Source organism: Pteropus medius, unplaced genomic scaffold (genome assembly GCF_902729225.1).
Source record: "Pteropus medius unplaced genomic scaffold, Ma_sr-lr_union100, whole genome shotgun sequence".
Classification (NCBI taxonomy): domain Eukaryota; kingdom Metazoa; phylum Chordata; class Mammalia; order Chiroptera; family Pteropodidae; genus Pteropus; species Pteropus medius.
In genome coordinates this window covers 5,860,458-5,878,910 of record NW_024356249.1, presented here as the reverse complement: position 1 = coordinate 5,878,910, position 18,453 = coordinate 5,860,458, and the positions used below count along the sequence as shown (strand labels likewise).

General features: G+C 37.9%; 1 protein-coding gene across 1 annotated transcript in view; it reads left to right on the top strand.

Moving 5' to 3' along the window:
* The window catches only part of BPGM (bisphosphoglycerate mutase), a 32,626-nt gene extending 26,115 nt beyond the window's left edge, over positions 1-6,511 (top strand). The window contains exons 3-4 of the mRNA XM_039860612.1: positions 467-4,925; positions 4,959-6,511. Of these exons, the coding sequence (XP_039716546.1) occupies positions 467-645 (179 nt within the window). The 3' untranslated portion in view covers positions 646-4,925; positions 4,959-6,511. The remainder of the gene's footprint in view (positions 1-466; positions 4,926-4,958) is intronic.
* The last annotated feature ends 11,942 nt before the right edge of the window (positions 6,512-18,453 follow it).

Genomic DNA, 18,453 nt, shown 5'->3' with positions numbered 1-18,453 from the left:
AGCGGCATTCTAATCTATTGAACTAGATTCAGAGGTTAATTTTAGCCAGCCTGAGGACAACATATAAAAGGGGTGGGGGGAAACCCAGAAAACTTTCCTGGTTCACCTTCAGATTTTTCAAGATTGATTCCTGTGGAAAATTAGTAACACAAATGTGGGCAGGGAGAGAATAATCTTCATTCTTTTAAGATTTAGGTAGGAAACAACTAGATTGCCCTAAAAGGTATTTACTGCCCTAAGATTTAATGTGATGTGCATTTCTGTCTTAGCTTTTTTCTTTTGTTTTGTTTTAACTTCTGAGAAGTTCTTAGCTTCCAGGAACTATAGCTGGAATACCTCACAGTATCTGGCATGGTTCCAGACATGCAGTTAATACGGGACTAAATAAATGTGTAGTTAAACAATTAAACAGAACTTCCTCTTGGGTGGTCTTTAATGCCTTGTTCCTTCCTCTCTCGACCTGCAGGTATCTCAGATGAAGACATTATCAACATTACTCTTCCTACTGGCGTCCCCATCCTCCTGGAACTGGATGGGAACCTGCATGCTGTTGGGCCTCACCAGTTCCTGGGTGACCAGGAGGCCATCCAGGCAGCCATTAAGAAAGTAGACGATCAAGGAAAAGTGAAAAAAGCTGAAAAATAAAGTCTTTCCCAAGTGCTGGCTAGGAATAGCTGCAAAAAGAAGTGAAGTGGCATGAAGTGTGTTATAGGTGCTGATCTCTCCTTCTCCCTCTCTCCCTCCCTCCTTCCCTCCCTTCCTCCCTCCCTCCCTTCCTCCTTCCTCTCTCCCTCTCATCCTCCCTCCCTCCTTCCTCCTCTCTCTCTTCCCTTCCTCCCTCCCTCCCGATTCTTCCTTATTTTTTCCTGAGTTGGGCTATGGGGTAAAGTTTGTATAGGTAACTAGGTAACTTATGTTGGCCCAGACAAAGACTTTAGTATGCTTGAGTGCTTATGTCATAAGCCTTATGGATTAGCTCTCTTGCTAGCCCTATTTGAATTGGTCAATAAACTAGTAACTAGTGGGGCTTAATCAATGTCCTAAGTTTCTGTGATGGCAGAGTGATAAGTAGAGATAAAGTTTAAGGTAGTCATCACTCAGCAAATCATTTAAGTCACCACTGACAGGTACTACTTACTCCAATAAGTAGTTCACTTTTATATTTACTAAGATTTTCTGGGATGACAGGAAAAGATGATAGGAAAGAATACACTATACTTAAGTATTTATTACTAGTCTTTTTCTCTAGGAAAAGGGATGCTTTGATAGGTAAGACAGGAGGCCCATTAAATGGGAAAGCCACAGACAGTTTCCTATAAGACAGTCAACAACGAACAGCAAGGAAGGCCCTTTGCCTTGTCTGGCCCAGAGGCGCCCTTTGTTTGACGTTTGGTGGAATGCCTCTTCGGCAGCTGGAATTAGCACGTAGGCAACTGTAGCTCGTGTTCTCTTTTTGTTCTGTTTTGTTTTTTGAATCTTAATCCTTGGGTACTTAAAATTGGTTTAAAAATAAAGTTCTGTGACCAAAAGTGATATCCCTAAGCATCTCTACATGATTTGTAAATATTAGATAAAGGCCTCTGAACTGGTCTTCGGCTCATATCTGCCTGGAACACTCAAAGAGTTGCATTTTTTCAACTGATAGACACTCCTAATTCTCTATAAATTGAAAGTTGGGGTCAGGGGCGAGGTATATAGTGGGTATAATTTTATTGCATGAGCAGGGGAAGTGATATATGGCAGCTTGTCATAGACAGTTGTTCATCTGCTGAGGGCAGAAGATTATAGTATGTAGCACAGAGTGACCAAGGTGGACCATGGATAGAACTGATTGCCTATCAATCTTAATGATACTGTTTTCCATAGTATAGATAGCGTGGGTATGTAACTAATGATTTCTTTAAGCTATTGCCTTATTTTAAAGCAAGTAGCATGTTTCCATAATGAAGTCATATAAAAATTTTGCAGCTGTAATAGCTGTTAACAGATTTTTTAAATTTTTTTTTTATTTTAGATATTTAGCTTTTTTTTTTGTGGCTTTCCATTGGTGGATTAGCTTATTTGTATACATTTTATAGTAAAACTGGCATTAGACGGAAACTAATTCTAAAACCCTGGCTACTGCTTGGTTTCCACGTAATCCTTAAATCAAGACTCGTAGAGTGGCTGATAAAAGAGATGAACCTGGTTTGCTCGCAGCTGGCCACATCTATGGTACATGAGGTCTTGGAATGAGGACGCTTTAAGTTTCTGACCAACTACTGGTTACTCTAGTCCTTTTTAATCCTGTTGCTTAACCACATGGCCCTGTTTAGAATTCAGAGATCAGTGTCAACTACCTACTAGATGTTCCTAGAATTCCAATTCCATGGTTAGGCTGCAACTCAGTCCATTTCTGAACAGCTTCATCTCTGGAATTGGCCTCCGAATTTCCCATCCCCAGTGGTGACCATATCTTAACACAAGATGCGAGAATTGGAATCTTCCTTTGTCCCACATGTAGATGTCCACTTCCAAGGTCCCCCCGGCACACGATGTACTTCTGCACACAGAGCTATACTCACACCCTGTCACTTTGGAGTCTTGCAGGCTTCCTAAGGTAGGAATAATTTTTGGATACTTCCTGTTATAATTTTGTTCTATTGTTTTTGAGATCTTGGCTGGAATAAATGAAGAGATATTCATGAAAACGTCACGTAGAATTATTTTTAACAACTCCAGCACTTCAACTTTAGACTGCCAAGTGAACCTGTTTACTTTGCATGGTTTACAAAGTATTCATAATTTTTGATGTAGGAATCTTGAAGGCTGCCTAACTCACATCCTAATCTTGACATCCTCCTGTTCTATGTCAAGCTAGGACTGAAAAAAAAAAAATGAGGATTTTTAAAAGTTTTATTTTAAAGAAATGTAGTCAGAAATTTAGTCCTTGGAGAGAGTAGCTCATCCTGCTGCCAGGTTGGGCTTTCCCTGAAGCCAACTGTACATGTTTTCTCTGCCCAGGCTGAAATGATTGTCCCAGTGAGGGTCCACTGTGGTAAGATGAGGGTAGTCACAGGATGCTGCTCCTCGAGTTTTAATTTTTAAGTATCTGAGATGAGTATCGTACCCAGTATACTGAGAATTTGTTTTTCTCCAAGAGCAGAAGTTCTGCCTCAGAAAATGAGGTTCTTGCATCATCTAGTACTAACTCGAGCACTGAATTAACAAAGCATCCTTGGTTGAAATACTTTATGTCATGCATTTTTTCCTTGGTAAGATGTGCAAGGAAGATTTCTTAATGTGATTTGGCTGTTGCAAAGTTCAACCAGATTCTTTTGCCCCAAATTTGCAGATTATTTCTCATCTTACATTATGACCATTTTTATTAAAATGCAGTTAGTACATATGTGTGTGTGTATGTATCTATCTATCTATCTATCTATCTATCTATCTATCTATCTATCTATCTATCTATCAATGGCAGTGCTTGTCTTCTAGCCTGAGAAGCCTCCCCCATACTCTGTAGCTTTTGGGGTAAAAATGCTTTTTTTGGTCAGTATGTGAACCAGTTAAAGCCAATCGCCATTGGGGAGCAATTGGCCACCTTGGTGGCCAAAAGCAGAAATCTTCCTGGTCATATTGCCACCACCAGGAAAGAGAGATGTCAGAGGTCAGGTATCTTCCCCCATTTCTGTTGTATATAGTTCTTATATTCCCAGTCTCTTACTGTTTTTAACAAAATGAGGTAGGGGAAACGTTAACTAGGTAGACATTACAGTGTCACTTTTAATTCATTCTTACGCTTTTACAAGAGATAAGTCTCTTTTCAAAGTTCAACTTCCCTCTTACCCTTTCATATTTTCTTCCCTCAGATATACATCAAAATTGCCTCAGTGTTACAGACCCTGATCATGTTTCCTGTTTTTGTGTTTTGCATAATTGGGTTTTTGCAAGTTTTGGTCTCACTTTTATAACAGCGTTAATTTTGTTAGATTATGCGTTGACTCACAGCAGATCTAGCGGTGGCAGATGCTGTGTTAGGCTGTAGCCTGAGGCTTTTCACATTGGACCATGAGGGGAATTTAAACCGCTGATTCCAAGGGGAATAGAAACATCCAAAATAAAAGAATATTTTAATCCTTCAGTATCCCTCTAATGACAAAGTTATTTGGCAAAACGATAGGATTAAAGTTTTCTCACAATTGGTAAATTTTTATTTATTGGAGGATAGTCTAGCTATGTAGTTTAGTTTTTAAGACACTGGGACCTTAACTTGCCAAAAAAATATAACTTCCTTTGACAATTTTTTTAAAGGTAAGCTATCTCTTCATTCTCTTTCCCCTATCCCACAGGATTATTTAGAAACAAATGCCAAACATCAAGCAGGATAGATTTTGAAAAGGAAAATGGCTTAAATAGTCTTCGATGAGTTAAAATAGAAGCCATCAGTCATCCGTTCTGAACTTTGTCCTCTTTGTTACTCTTAGAGGAACCAAATGGCAGCCATTGCTAAGTTGTTCAGTTTGAGTCATGACTTGTATGTAGTCAGTATTAGCTCTGGTTGTTGTTTAGAGGATTGTTAGTCTGTTAATGTGGGGCTTCTGCAGGATAATGTGGAATGATTTGGTGACCGATGTTAAATTCAAGTGTTTAAAGATGAAACTGTTCCTGAGACTATTTTAAATATGTAAACCTGAAACAATTTTGTAGCTTTAAAAAATGATCAGATTCATTGATGTTCTTGTGAATCAGGTTACTCACTGTGGAAGAAGGGAGATAGGAAATGGAGTTAAAGAAGAACCCTGTTTTATCGGTTTTGAACTGGAGATATTTGTATGAGTGTGTGTGTGTGTGCGTGTGCGCGTGCGTGTGCGTGTGCGTGTGTTTTCCTCTTCCCAATACCTCCTCTCCCTTCCCCACCAGCTATGCCCAGGTCTGGCTCTGTGTTCCAGTAGGTCCTAGCAGTGATAACCTAGGTCTTCCAATAGGTCCTAGCAGTGATAACCTAGCAGTGATAACCTAGTAATAATGAGCACACGTAGTTCCCTTGATCTTGCTTTCTAAATACTGTGCCATAAAAACTAGGGATGTTGGTTGGTTCCAGGTTTGGGGCAGATAAAGTATAACGTGAGCTTAGAACATCTTAAGTCTGAGAAAAGAAAATACCCAAAGACTGATGGGACACAAAAATTGGCTTCAAGTGCCAAATTTGGAACAACTTGAGATTAAAGAAAAGAAGGGTAATAATGGATTATAGAACATTTGTCTTAGTCTGCTTAGGCTGCTATAACAAAATACCAAAGGCTAGGTGGCTTAAACAGCAAACATAATTTTTCATAGTTCTAGAGACTGGGAAGTCCAAGATCAAGGTGTTGGTAGATTTGGTGCCTGATGAGGACCCTTTCTGTTGAGGCAGTTTTGATATAGACACCTTATTGCTGTATCCTCACATGACTGAGAAAGAGGGAGGGACTCTGGTCTCTTTCTGTTATTAGGGCACTAATCTCATCATGAGGGATCCAACCTCATTGACCTCATCTAAACCTGATTACCTCCCAAAGGCCCCACCTCCAAATTTCATCACACATGGGCTTAGGGCTTCAATATTTGAACCTTACTTAGCTATTTTAAGGAAAAGTTGTGAAGGACATTCTGGGGGCTGAAGAATTTAAGGGTGAGTGAGGTGTCGTGATGTCTGCAACTTACATTCAAATGGCTCAGCCAACACAATGTTTCCATATATTTAAAAGTAGCAAATATAGTAAATGTAACTGATGAATTGAGGAAAGAGTTTGTGATGTATTAGTGTACTATTCTTCCAGCTTTTCTGTAGGTTTGAAATTTTTCAAAATAAAACCAGGAAGAATAATGACAGGAGAAAAAATTATTGACAAAAAAATGGACCAAAATAACCTCTTATTAAGTACAGTCACTAAAACTTGTCTTGCTGTATGCAGTGACTAGATAAAGGTGACTGGTTTTTGTACTTTAATTCTTCTTGAAATCTCAGTCTTTGTTAGGTAAGGGGAAAGCTTAAGTCTGTATTGTCAAGAAACAAGTTGTACGCTAATCTTATTTCTGTTATGTTTGGGGCTACAGTTATGCATCAGACCAACAATTAGCTTATCTGCTGATACAAAAACTCAGAAACAGGATTATGATTGCTATTGCCTTGTAGCTGAACAAATAGTAATGGAATATCTTGCTCCTGATGTAAAACCCTCAATTTTAATCCCTTTTAGTGCCTTAGGGTGGCAGCCCTTCTTAATGCCATCATTTGGCTCCTAAAATCTACTTAATCTCTGGACCTCTGTTTCCTTGAATTTCAGCTCCCTGTGGCAACCACCTCACAAGTGTCCCTTGTGTATCTCTGCTTAGTGTCACTGCTGAGCTAAAATCCATGTGACTGAAGCAGCCGTGGTTTCTGCTTCTCCTCCTTGCATCCTTCTACTAAGGATGAGGGTCAGTGGGCTGTAATGAAAACTTCACATTACCCGAAACAAGTTAAATAAATTCTGTTGGCACTAAAGATTTGCCTTTTATTTACGCGGTGGTTGGCCACATCTGCCTTAATTCTCGTCTCACTTTAAAAACCAGGTTGATAAAAAAAGATCTTGTTTTTGTGAAGGAAGCTCTACCTTTTCAAGACAGCTTCACTGTTCAACCTGTTTATTTACTTCCCTGCAAAGCCTAGTTTTTTCAAAAACTTCACGTAGCCCAAAATATGACATAAGTATGTCTTCAAAGAACCAGTTGCTACTTTCCAGTCTGCAGAAAATAGATGCTAGCCGACCGCAACTGAAGGAGCTATTGGCCAAGATGTGAGATGGTTACTTTCGCTCAATGAAGCAATTCCAACTGAAGAGGTTATTTTGCTGCAGAGAGTTTACTCAAGAATTTCTCCTGAATTTAATCTAACCACACAGCTATTGAAAAGGGAATGTCTGCCAGCCACACTGCCCTGCATCCCCATGAGAGGAAACTTCATTTGATGTAACGTTGACCTACATGGAGAATCAGACAGAGCTGGAGTTTGTATTAGTCATATTTATTGCAATAAATCTACCCTTTTAGCGAGAAGACTCTTCGGAGTAGTTGAACCTAGACCTTGAAGTATAGAGAGCAAAGGCCATCATATAGCTGTGCACCCATGATTGAGGCCACTTAATCCATTCTGACAGTTGCTCAATAGAATATTCATTAGAGTTCTCCAGGCAGCCACCAGCCATCAGTTAGCTAGTCAGTATTTTTATTTCTGAAGTACCCCCGTGGTCTGAATTGAATTGCAGGAATGTTATTTGTAGCTGGAATTCCAGGTAGTCTTTCCCAAGAGTATTGGTATTTTATAATCTTTATTTCTTAACTTAGACACTGGGGGTCAGTATTTATTCACAAATGCCCCTGATTTGACAGCAAGCCTAGCTCTGGCTATTTACAAAATGTCATGCCTAAAAAGGCCTTGAATTGATGGTGGGATTTTTTTTCTCTAATTATGTAACTACAGATAAACTCAGCCTGTGAAAACATAAAATATAAATATAAATTATCGTGAATCCCCATAGGATTGCAACCTGGGAAAGAGGCAGACAGTTTTAAATCTAAAATATAAACTAATACCAAGTCTTTGGTTTCTGGAGACTTAACTGGCAACATTGACCCTACTGATGAACTCAGACGCTCAGCCATCATCCTGGCTATCAGCCTTGGCTTTACTTCATCTCCTCTCTATCTTCACCACTGAGGTCTTAAGTCACACCCTCATCTTTTCTCTCTTTAAAGATTTCAACAGTCTTCTAGTTGATCTCCCTTCCTGCACTTTTACTCTTCTCCAGCCCCCTCCAAAGATTTGTCAGGTGACCACACAGAGCTTTCGGAGACACCAGCACTCTTTTAAAGCTCTACCTTTGCGTGTGTCTCCCCCGCATCACTGGCCCCGCCTTGCCCTCTTTTCATTGGCTGCCTAATATCTGCTCATGCCTCAGGACTCTCATGCTCCCCCAGAACCCTGTGACTTGCCTATGCTGGATCTCACTTGTTCCCTTTTCTCTTCTTATCAATGGCAGGAGAATTGAATGCATTTAGTCCTCTGCCTCATTAAGCTGAGTGCCAGACAAGCTCATGCAAAGTAACTCTCCAGAATTTCACAAATTTATCCCCTTTGAGTACTAAACTGTCCACTTTGCAATTTAGCCTTTAAAATATTTCTCATCTAGTAGATATTTGATCTTGATCCATACTGTGCTCTCTGGCTGTCTTCCCACTATGAAGCACAGATGGACCCCTGTCTGCTAGTGGACAGGAAGGCAAACAAGGCTCAGTAGCCTGTCAGCTCAAAGCAGTTTTCATACTGCTGTAATGGTGTGGAGACAGGTTATTTAATGAGTTATGTTCTTGCTCTTCATTCAAATTATAGAGTTAAATGTAGATATAAAATATTTTGGAATTTGAAAGTAGGTAGAGAAGATTTCTTAAGCCTATCACCCTGAGAACTATCATTTATTTCTTTATATATATTTTTTCCATGTAGATATATCCTTAGTTTATATTCCATTTTGTATTCTTTATCATAAGCATTCTCCATGTTTCATAGGCTTCGAACAATCTTATTATATGGAGAAATACTATTACATCATTTGAATAGAATTTAAATGTCCCAAAGGGGAAAAAATAAATGTTTTCGATGTATCGCTATAATAATTCTGTTCACCTAACTTCCCTCCAGGTCCATCTCGAATGTCTGTGAAGTCCAGCATAAGAGCGCAATAGGGACCCGCATATACTATTTGTCCAAATATGGAGAAATACCAATTAAGTTAACAAACTTATATACAATGTTTTATGTTTTATAGACCTTGACAAATATACCTCATAACAAAAAATATTTTTAAAATATGTAAAACCATTTTACGTGACTGAAAGCCACCAAACATCAAGGATTATTATGGAAGTCATGAGCTGGGATTGGAGAAGTAGACAGAAGCCAGATCGGGTCACAGTGAGATGTGTGGAAGATATGAAAGGTCTTCTAAGCAGGAGAGTGGTCTAGTAGCCCAAGCCCTCGTTGCCACCGAAGAGCTTTAGCCATTTGAGCATACAATCTCCCCAAAGCAACATCTACATTCCACTACTGTGAAATATAATCCCTATGAGATTTGCAAATCCTATTGTATTTAAAAAGAGATTAAGGTTCTCAAATATACGTATTATGGACAGACCTGAAGAGAGAAATGGACAGCAACACAATAATAGTAGGAGACTTTAATAACTCCCCTTTGGTTACGGATAGAACAATCAGGTCGAAGATAAATACGGAAGCAGAAGACTCAAACAACACAGTTGAATTAACTGAACCTAATAGACATATACAGAACACTCCATCCAAAAACAGCAGAATACATATTCTTCTCAAATGCACATGAGACATTCTCCAGCATGTTAAGCCACAAAACAAGTCTCAGCAAATTTAAGGTTAAAATCATATAAAATATCTTCTACTATATGGAATAAAACTAGAATCAATAACAGAAATAAAACAGAGAAGTCCACTAAAATGTGGACATAAAAAATTCACTCTTAAACAATGAGTCAAAGGAGAAATCACAAGGGGATTTAGAAAATATTTGGAGATAAAATGAAAACACAAAATATCAAAATGTATGGACTACAGTGAAAGAAGTAAGAAAAAAGTTTATAGTAGCAAATGGATTATATTAAAAGGAACTCAAATCAACCTAATTTAACATCTCAAGGAACTAGAAAAAGAAGAACAAACTAACCCAAAAGTTGGCAGAAAGAAGGAAATAATAAAGATTAGAGCAGAGATAAATGAAATAGAGAATGCAAAACAATAGAAAAAAACAAAACCAAGAGTTGGTGTTTTGAAAAGATCAACAAAATTGACAATCTCTTAGCCAGAATAACTAAGAAAAAAAAAGGAATGAGACATAACTAATATTAGAACTGAAAGAGGGGACATTACAATTTATGTCACAGAAATAAAAAGAATTATAACAGACTATTATGAACAATTATATGCCAACAAATTGGATAACCTTGAAGAAATGGATACATTCCTAGAAACAGACAATTTACTAACACTGAATAATAATAATTTAAAAAAATCTGAACAGACCTATAACTAGTGAGATTAAAGCAGTAATCAACAGCATCCCAACAAAGAAAAGTCTAGGACCAGATGGCTTCACTGAATTCTACCAAACATTTAAAGCAGAGTTAATACCAATCCTTCTTAAACTCTTCCAAAAATTGAAGATGAGGGAATACTTCCAAACTCCTTTCTGTGAGGCCAGCATTATTACCAAAAAAGAAATAAAGATACCCAAATGAGAAAGGTTTACATGATCTTATACATAGAAAACCCTAAAGATTCCAAAAAACTGTTAAAATTAAGAAATGATTTCAACAGTTTTATGATACAAAATTAACACAAAAATCAAATGTGTTTCTATATACTAACAATGGCCAACCTGGAAAAAAATATTAAGAAAATAATCTCATTTACTATAATATCGAAAAGAATAAAATACTCTTGCAGAAGTAGAAAAAAGAAACCTAAAAATGAATTTCAAGAGACCCTGAACAGCCAAAATGATCTTGAAAAAGAAGAGCAAAGTCAGAGACCTCATTCTTCTTGATTTCAAAACATACTACAAAGCAACAGCAATCAAGACAGTGTGGGACTAGCATAAAGACCTATATATAGACAAATGGAACAAGATAGCTCAGAAGTAAACCCTTGCATATATGGCCAAATGATTTTTGACAAGGGTGCCAAGACTACACAGTGGGAAAAGGATGGTCGTTCAACAAATGGTGTTGGAAAAACTGGCTATCCACATGCAAAAGAGGAAAGTTGGACTCTTATCTTATACTATATATAAAAATTAACTCAAAATGGGTTAAAAACCTAACAATAAGACCCTAAAATTATAAAACTCCTAGAAGAAAACAGATGAAAAGCTTCAGGACACTGAATTTGGCAATGATTTCTTGGGAATGACACCAAAGGCATAAGCAATAAAAACAAAAATAGACAAATAGGACTATATCAAACTAAAAAAAAACCTTCTGTACATCAAAGGAAACAATCATTAAAGTAAAAGGCAGAGGAAATATTTGCAAATAATATATACGATAAGAGTTTATAAATATATAAGGAAATTTTACAACTCAACAACAAAAACCAAATAACCCAATTAAAAAGTAGGCAAAAGACTTAAATAGACAATTCTCCAAAAAAGATACACAAATGGCCAACAAACACATAAAAAGATGTTCAACATTATTAATCATAAGAGGAATGTAAGTCAAAACTATAATGAGATATTATCTCATATCCATTAGAATGTCCACTATCAAATGGACAGAAAATATGAAGTGTTAACAAGGGTGCAGAGAAATTGAAATCTTTGTCACTATCGATGGGAATGAAAAATAGTGCAGCCATTATGGTAAACAGCACAGAGATTCCTCAAAATATTAAAAATAGAAGTACCATATTATCCAGCAATCCCACTTCTCAAAAGAATTCAAACCAGGATCTTGAAGAGATATTTACACACCCATCTATTGCAGCATTATTCACAAAAGCCAAGAGATGGAAGCAACCCAAATATTCATTGACAGATGACTGGAGAAACAAAATGTGGTATATACATACAATGGAATATTATGCAGCCTTTAAAAAGAAGGAAATCCTGGCACATACTACAACATGGATTAACCTCAAGGACATTAAGTGAAATAATCCAGTCACAAAAAGACAAATATTGAATGTTTCCACTTATATGAGGTATCTAAAGTAGTCAAAATCATAAAAGCAGAAATTGGAAAGATGGTTGCTAAGGGCCGAGGGGAGGAGAATTAGTGTTTAAAGAATATAGAGTTTCGGTTGTGCAAGATGAAAACTTTCTGGAGATCTGTTGCACAATAATGTGAATATGTTAAATTTAATGTTATATACTTTTTACCTCAAAGTAAGAGAGAGAGAGAGAGAGAGAGAGAGAGAGAGAGAGAAACTTCTATACTTCTAAATACACCACTTCTGGAAATGATGCTGTGACTAGCATCGCAATGAAAGGAAAGTGATGATGACGATTTTTATGACTGTTGAAATCATGCGAAAGTATTATATTTAAAAATCTTGATTTTAAATTTTATCATACAGGTTTAATGAATTACTCCCAAGGGTCATTCTCTAAAGGCAAATTAAGCCAGGTCTTAGATCTTGTAAAATCCTCACGGTGTCACTATGAAGTGAGCACTTTTATTATCCTCATCTTACAGAGAGGCTCAGAAAAACTGAGTTATAGGCCCAAAGTCACAGAGCTAGTATATAGCTGCAGCAGGATTCAAATCCAGGCCTATCTACTGCACAGCCCATGCTCTTGATCATTATTCCATACTGTTTTTAGCTTGAAAATAAATTTTTAAATTGAGATGTCCATCTAAAATTGGCCAAAGAATAAGATTATCCAATGAAGCTATAGTGACCAACTTTCATTTTCATTCTCTTCCAAACTAATATGGTGCCTCATAAGCTCAACATGACTCTGAGTGGAGCTAGAGAGCTTAGATTTATTTCACAGAAATTTAAGTGTTTTTCTAAGTGAGAGAAATGGAGTTCACCTTTTTTTTTTTCTCAACTCATCTACTTTGATATTTGGAGAGTCCAGAGCTTGAGTATCAAAGCCTAACTGGATTATATGAATATGTACATAACAGAAGGTGAACTAAACATTTTATTTGCAAAAAAATAAAACAAAAATTGTGCTTTCTTCCACATAGGTATTTAAAGCCACAGAGCTTCAGCCTTAGAAAACTATCAGTTTCAGGATTCTTAGCTGGAAACAGTAGACACCACTCTAGCTGGTTTAAGCACACACACACAAAAAGTTTATTAAAAGACATAAGTACTTCACAGACTATTTGGGAAAGCCAGGCAGTTAAGCTTAGAAGGCCACGTGGCTGAGAATAACACCCAAAGCATAGTGTGGGATGGCTTCAGCAAGGACTCCAATGCCCCTACCATTGGGCACAGACACAGCAGCTCCCAGGGGTGATTTGGGCACTGAGTACTAGAACATTCGTTGCTGCTATCCCAATGGTCAGTGGTCTCATAGACTGCAAAAAAGGCCATCAGTTCTTCTCTCCTGTATTCAGCCATCCATGCTCCCTTGCTATGGCATTTTGAATACCCTACTACCTGATTCTGGACTCAGCAATGTGATGTCCAAGGACATGTGACACAAGCAGAGACTTGAAAAACATGTACACTGTTCAACTTGTCTTCTCTTGGAACCCTGAGGCTGCCACATGAAGAAGCCCAAGCTGGTCTCCTGGATGATGAGATTAGATACACATAGCCTAGTCACTACTGTTACCCAGACTTGGAACTTGACAGTCACCAGACATGTGATTGAGGCCATCCTAGATTGCCCACTCACTAGCCAACTTGTCATTTGACCATAGATTCATGAGTGAGCCTAGCAATGATCAACCATGCTGGTCCAGACCAAACAGTATGGTCAACTCACAAAATCATAAGCTAAATAAATTGTTTTAATAAGCCACCATGTTTTAGGGTATCAGCAGCAAAAACTACCTGATATTAGCTTACTAAACTCTTTCACGTACCTTATCTCACTTTACTCTGCTCACAACAATTCTTTAAGGCAGGAGGAGCAGGTATATCATCCCCATGTTCCAAGGACAGAAAATTGAGCCCCACAGAAGCTTAGTAAATTACCAAGTGTCAAACTGCTAATAAATAAAAAAGTTGGGTCTAAAATGTATACATTGAATATATTGTTTTGTTTGGGGCAAAGCAATAGTGTAATTATGACTTCAGCTTAGTCAGTGGTTCTGCTAATATATGTTTATCCCCTCCAGTTATCATATAAATTCTTAAAATTCAAGGGGAAGGTTCCCTCTGTCAAAATTTGTTCCATCACTTAGAGGCAACTATCAAGTAGCCCTGGCCAGATGGACTTACGGGTGATTGTAGGGAATAAGCAATCAAATATCTCCTGTGAAAAACATAATTTGGAGGAAATCAACATCTCTTAATCTGTGCATATCTCTGCTATGGGCTCTCGCTTGCTGGTAAATTCATACAGATGTCAGTGTACGTGAAAGGACTCAGCACATTATAGGCAAAGACCTTAGGATATAATTTGGGTTTAGCACTAATATGAAGGCAAGCTCTTGGTCCTCAAGGAGCCCACTCAGTATGGAGCTTAACTCAAGTTTACCATTAGCTATAGTTCTAGGAGGGATATCCATCGTGTCATGAAGTGGGGACAATAAAACGCTGTTGGTGTTCATTCACAGGGTTCACAAAAGGTTTTATGACGGAGATATCATTGGAGCTGGACTTTAAGGATTGTGATGGAAAGATGGGAGGACAGAGAGGTGAACGAATTTAGCAGGACTTGGAAGCTGATTAGAAGGAGTCTGAGTAAACATGAAGACCCAAACAGACTAAGGTAGGTTTTCAGCAGGAATGACCAGCATTACCTTAATTAATTGGGCACTGATTCAGAAGTGCTGCAATTCTAGAATTTGCTAGCAATAAGCAATCAATGAAATAAGTCCTAGCTTACAGTCTGAAAAAGAGAGGAGCTGGTTTAGGGAAACAATGAGTTTCACTTCGAATATGCTGTGCTTGAGGTATCAATAGGTTATCTATATGGGTATGTCTTGTGATCAGTTAAAAACAAAAGAGAAGCCAAGGGGCTCAGCTTGTCTCAGCTGTGATTCCTACCTTGTGGAATTTTGTGAGAGTTAAATAGGATAATATATCTAAATGTCTAGCATAAGTGCTTGGCCACAGAAGAAAGTTTAAATCACCATTCAGTCCCTAGAATAAACAGTTTCCTTATTCCATTTCTTTCTTCTCCCTTGGTGATGAGGGAGCCTAACCTTGGTGTTTCCTCGGATCAGCCAAGACCAACTAAAAGACCTTTACCAAGCGTCTGCCCCCAAGAATGTTTATGAACCTCACTCCAGAGAAAGGCTTGGCAAACTCGTCCTGTGAAGGGCTAGCTAGTAAATATCGTCATTCTTGTGGGCCATACGAACTGTCAAAGCTATTCAAGTCTGCTGTCATAGTGCAAGAGCAGCCAAGGACTATATGAAAATGGGTGTGGCTGTGTTCCAATAAAACTTTATTTACAAAAATAGGCAGGGGCCTGATGTGGTCCACTGGCAAGAGTTTGCCAATTCTCACTCTAGAGCAATGTCGTTGGTGGCCTTTTTAGGATGTGAATGTTCATATCATTAATACCATTAATATGATTAATACCATTAATGACATTAATTTCATTTTTAAAAGATGACAGATCTGCATATCTAAGATATTCTAGTTTGAAGGGACCATCTCACATTCAGGCCTTGCTATTCAATCATTGCACCAGGAAGGAACACCTTATTAGGCCAGACTGCATGTTCAAGAGGATTATCTCCTCTCACTAGTACCATGCCTAGCACATGATAGGAGTGTCAAAGGTTGCTAGATGCCCACTAAGACACATTCTCTCCTTCTTCTGTAATAAAACATTTTAGATGAGAACATAGCCTGTCTGCCAGCCAGAAACTGATTTTCCCAGCCTCCCTTGCAGCTAGAGTGGCCATGTTTCCTAGCTCACATCCTTGAAAGGAAATTTCTACCCTGCATTTACTTTCTCTTCTCCCTTCCTTCAAGCTGGCACTAAAAACATGCCAGAGACCTAGCTTTGACCATATAAATAAGGACAGTGCTCAAGACCAAGGCTTCTCAAGCCTAAGTGTGTACAAAAATCTCTGGTTGGATATCCACCTGCAAAAGAATGAAGCTGGACCCTCACCTAACACCATATGTAAAATTAACTTAGAATGGATCAAAAGACCTAATGTAAAACCTCAATTCTTAGAATAAAGTTTCATGACACTGGATTTAGCAATGATTTTTTCATATGATACCAAAGGCACAGGCAACAATAGAAAAAATAGACAAATTAGACTTTGTGAAACTTTAAAAATTTTGTATATCAAAAGACAATAATATATTGATATTGATCAACAGAGTAGGCAATATTATTTACATATCATATATCTGATAAGGGATTAAAATCCAGAATATGTAGAGAACACCTAAAACTCAACAACAAAAAACAACTCAATTCAAAAATGGACAAAGGATTTGAATTAACATTTCTCCAAAGAAGATATACAAATGGGCAACAAGCACATGAAATATTGCTCAATATCATTGATCATTAGGGGAATATAAAATGACACACCACCTCACACGCTTTAGGGAAACTACTGCCTAAAAACAAAACAAAACCAAACCCAAAAAGCAGAAAATAACAAGTGTTAGTGAGGCTGTGGAGAAATTAGAACTCTTGTGCACTGTTGTTGGGAATGTAAAATGACACAGCAGATGTGGAAACAGCATGATGATTTTTAGAACATTAAAAATAAGATTACCGTATGATTCAGCAATTCAACTACTGTGTATATACCCAATATAATTAAAAGTAGGGTCTTGAAGAGATATTTATACACTCATGTTCAGAGCAGCATTATTCAAAATAGCTAAAACATGGCAGTAACCCAAGTAACCACTGGCAGATGAATGGATAAGCGAAATGTGGTATATACATACATTGAAATATTATTCATACTTAAAGAGGAAATTCTGGCATATGCTACAACATGGATAAACTTTGAAGATATTTTACTAAGTGAAATAAGCTCTTCACAAAAAGACGGATACTGTATGATTCCACTTCTATGAGATATTTAGAGTAGTCAAATCAATGAGAAAGAAAGTAGAATGGTGGTTGCTGGAGGCTAGGGGAAGGGGAGAATGGGAGTTATGTTTAATGGGTAAAAGTTTCAGTTTGGCAAGCTGAAAAGAGTTCTGGAGATGGATGGTGGTGATGGTAACACAACATTATACATGTATTTAATACCATTGAACTGTACACTTAAAAATGGTTAAGATGGTATGTTTATGTTGTGTGTATTTTGCCACAATGGAAAAAAAATTGAAAGAAAAGAAGAGGAATCACCCAAAGAGATTGGTAAAACAGATTTGTGGGCGCCACCAACAAAGGTACCGGTTCAATAGCTCTAAAGTGGGGACTTAAGAATTTAAATTTCCAATAAGTTTCCAGATGAGCTGATGCTGCCCATCCTTGGACCATACTTTCAATAGCACTGCCCTAGGAGGAGACAGATTAACAATAGGGAAGGAATTTGGGTTACTAAATGGTTGTAGGTAACAGGGAAGATAGAAAAATAAACTCTCTCAAGCGCAACTTAGCTTCCATCCTAATTCATTTGGTGCTCAATAATTGTTTGTTGGATGACTGAATAAGTGAACCACTGTGTTTATGGGCAAAAAGTACAGATGGGTCTGGACCACTTGGTTCTTCTGGCTCTACTTCCCTCTCTGTCTACGTGTTAGTTCGAGGTCGATCCTAATTATCGAACAGACTGAAATCAATAGCTGGAGTATGGACAAGGGCAGTGCAATTCACTTTTTACCCACCGTTCTCATATAGAGTTAAAGGACGAAGGATCTCGCGGGGAATGACGGGAGCGCAGACTTGCTGCTGAGAGGGCTCGAGTCCAAGTTCGCGAGATGAAGAGACTGATGGAATATTAGACCAGGGAGGTGCTGCTGTGGTGGGAAAGAATGCTGGTCGTGACCACTTCCTTCTCTTTATTCTTCACTGGCGTTAGATGCTGGCCTTGCCCGAATATCATGCTGAGAGACCTGGACCTCAGTAACTCCGACACACACACCCTTTTCAGAAATTTGTAATTTCATCATTTCTTGACCAAATGACTCCAACCGCAGAAAGGCACAAATTTTCCACAGGGATTTATATTCTGCCGCTCCCTTTTGGTGGGTATACTCTCTCTTGCTTGCTTTTGAAACCCCATTCATTATATGAAGTATACGTTTTTCGAAACTTATTTTAAAGTAAACATGTTATTAAATGTACATATCTTGTCTTTCTCGCTTTACTTTATAGATTTAGGAACTGAGATACAGAACGCTCTACGGCTATGAAAAGTTAAATTCATTTTTTTTTTTTTAATTTGGCCTGTGGACCATCATCTGGACTTTGAAGTCTAAAGATCTAGAATTACCCACCCTCTCCCCCACTCTCGGTACGTCCAGATCCTGATGCAAAAAGCAACCTAAGACTTCCAGCTTCTGGTTGCAATCGAAGGCTAGTAAGTTGGGAGAACAGGATGGAACTGTTTCTTGCACAGGCAAACAATTTGTTATCAGGAAGAAATTTGAAGCTAATGAAAAGCAATTAATCCAATGGCAGGCGTTGCCATAAATTTTATTCCCCAAGTGAATGCATGATACGAGCATGATTCTTGATTTCAGATAAAGAAGAAAATGCAGAGCTATTATTAAACACAAAGTAAAACAACATGAAA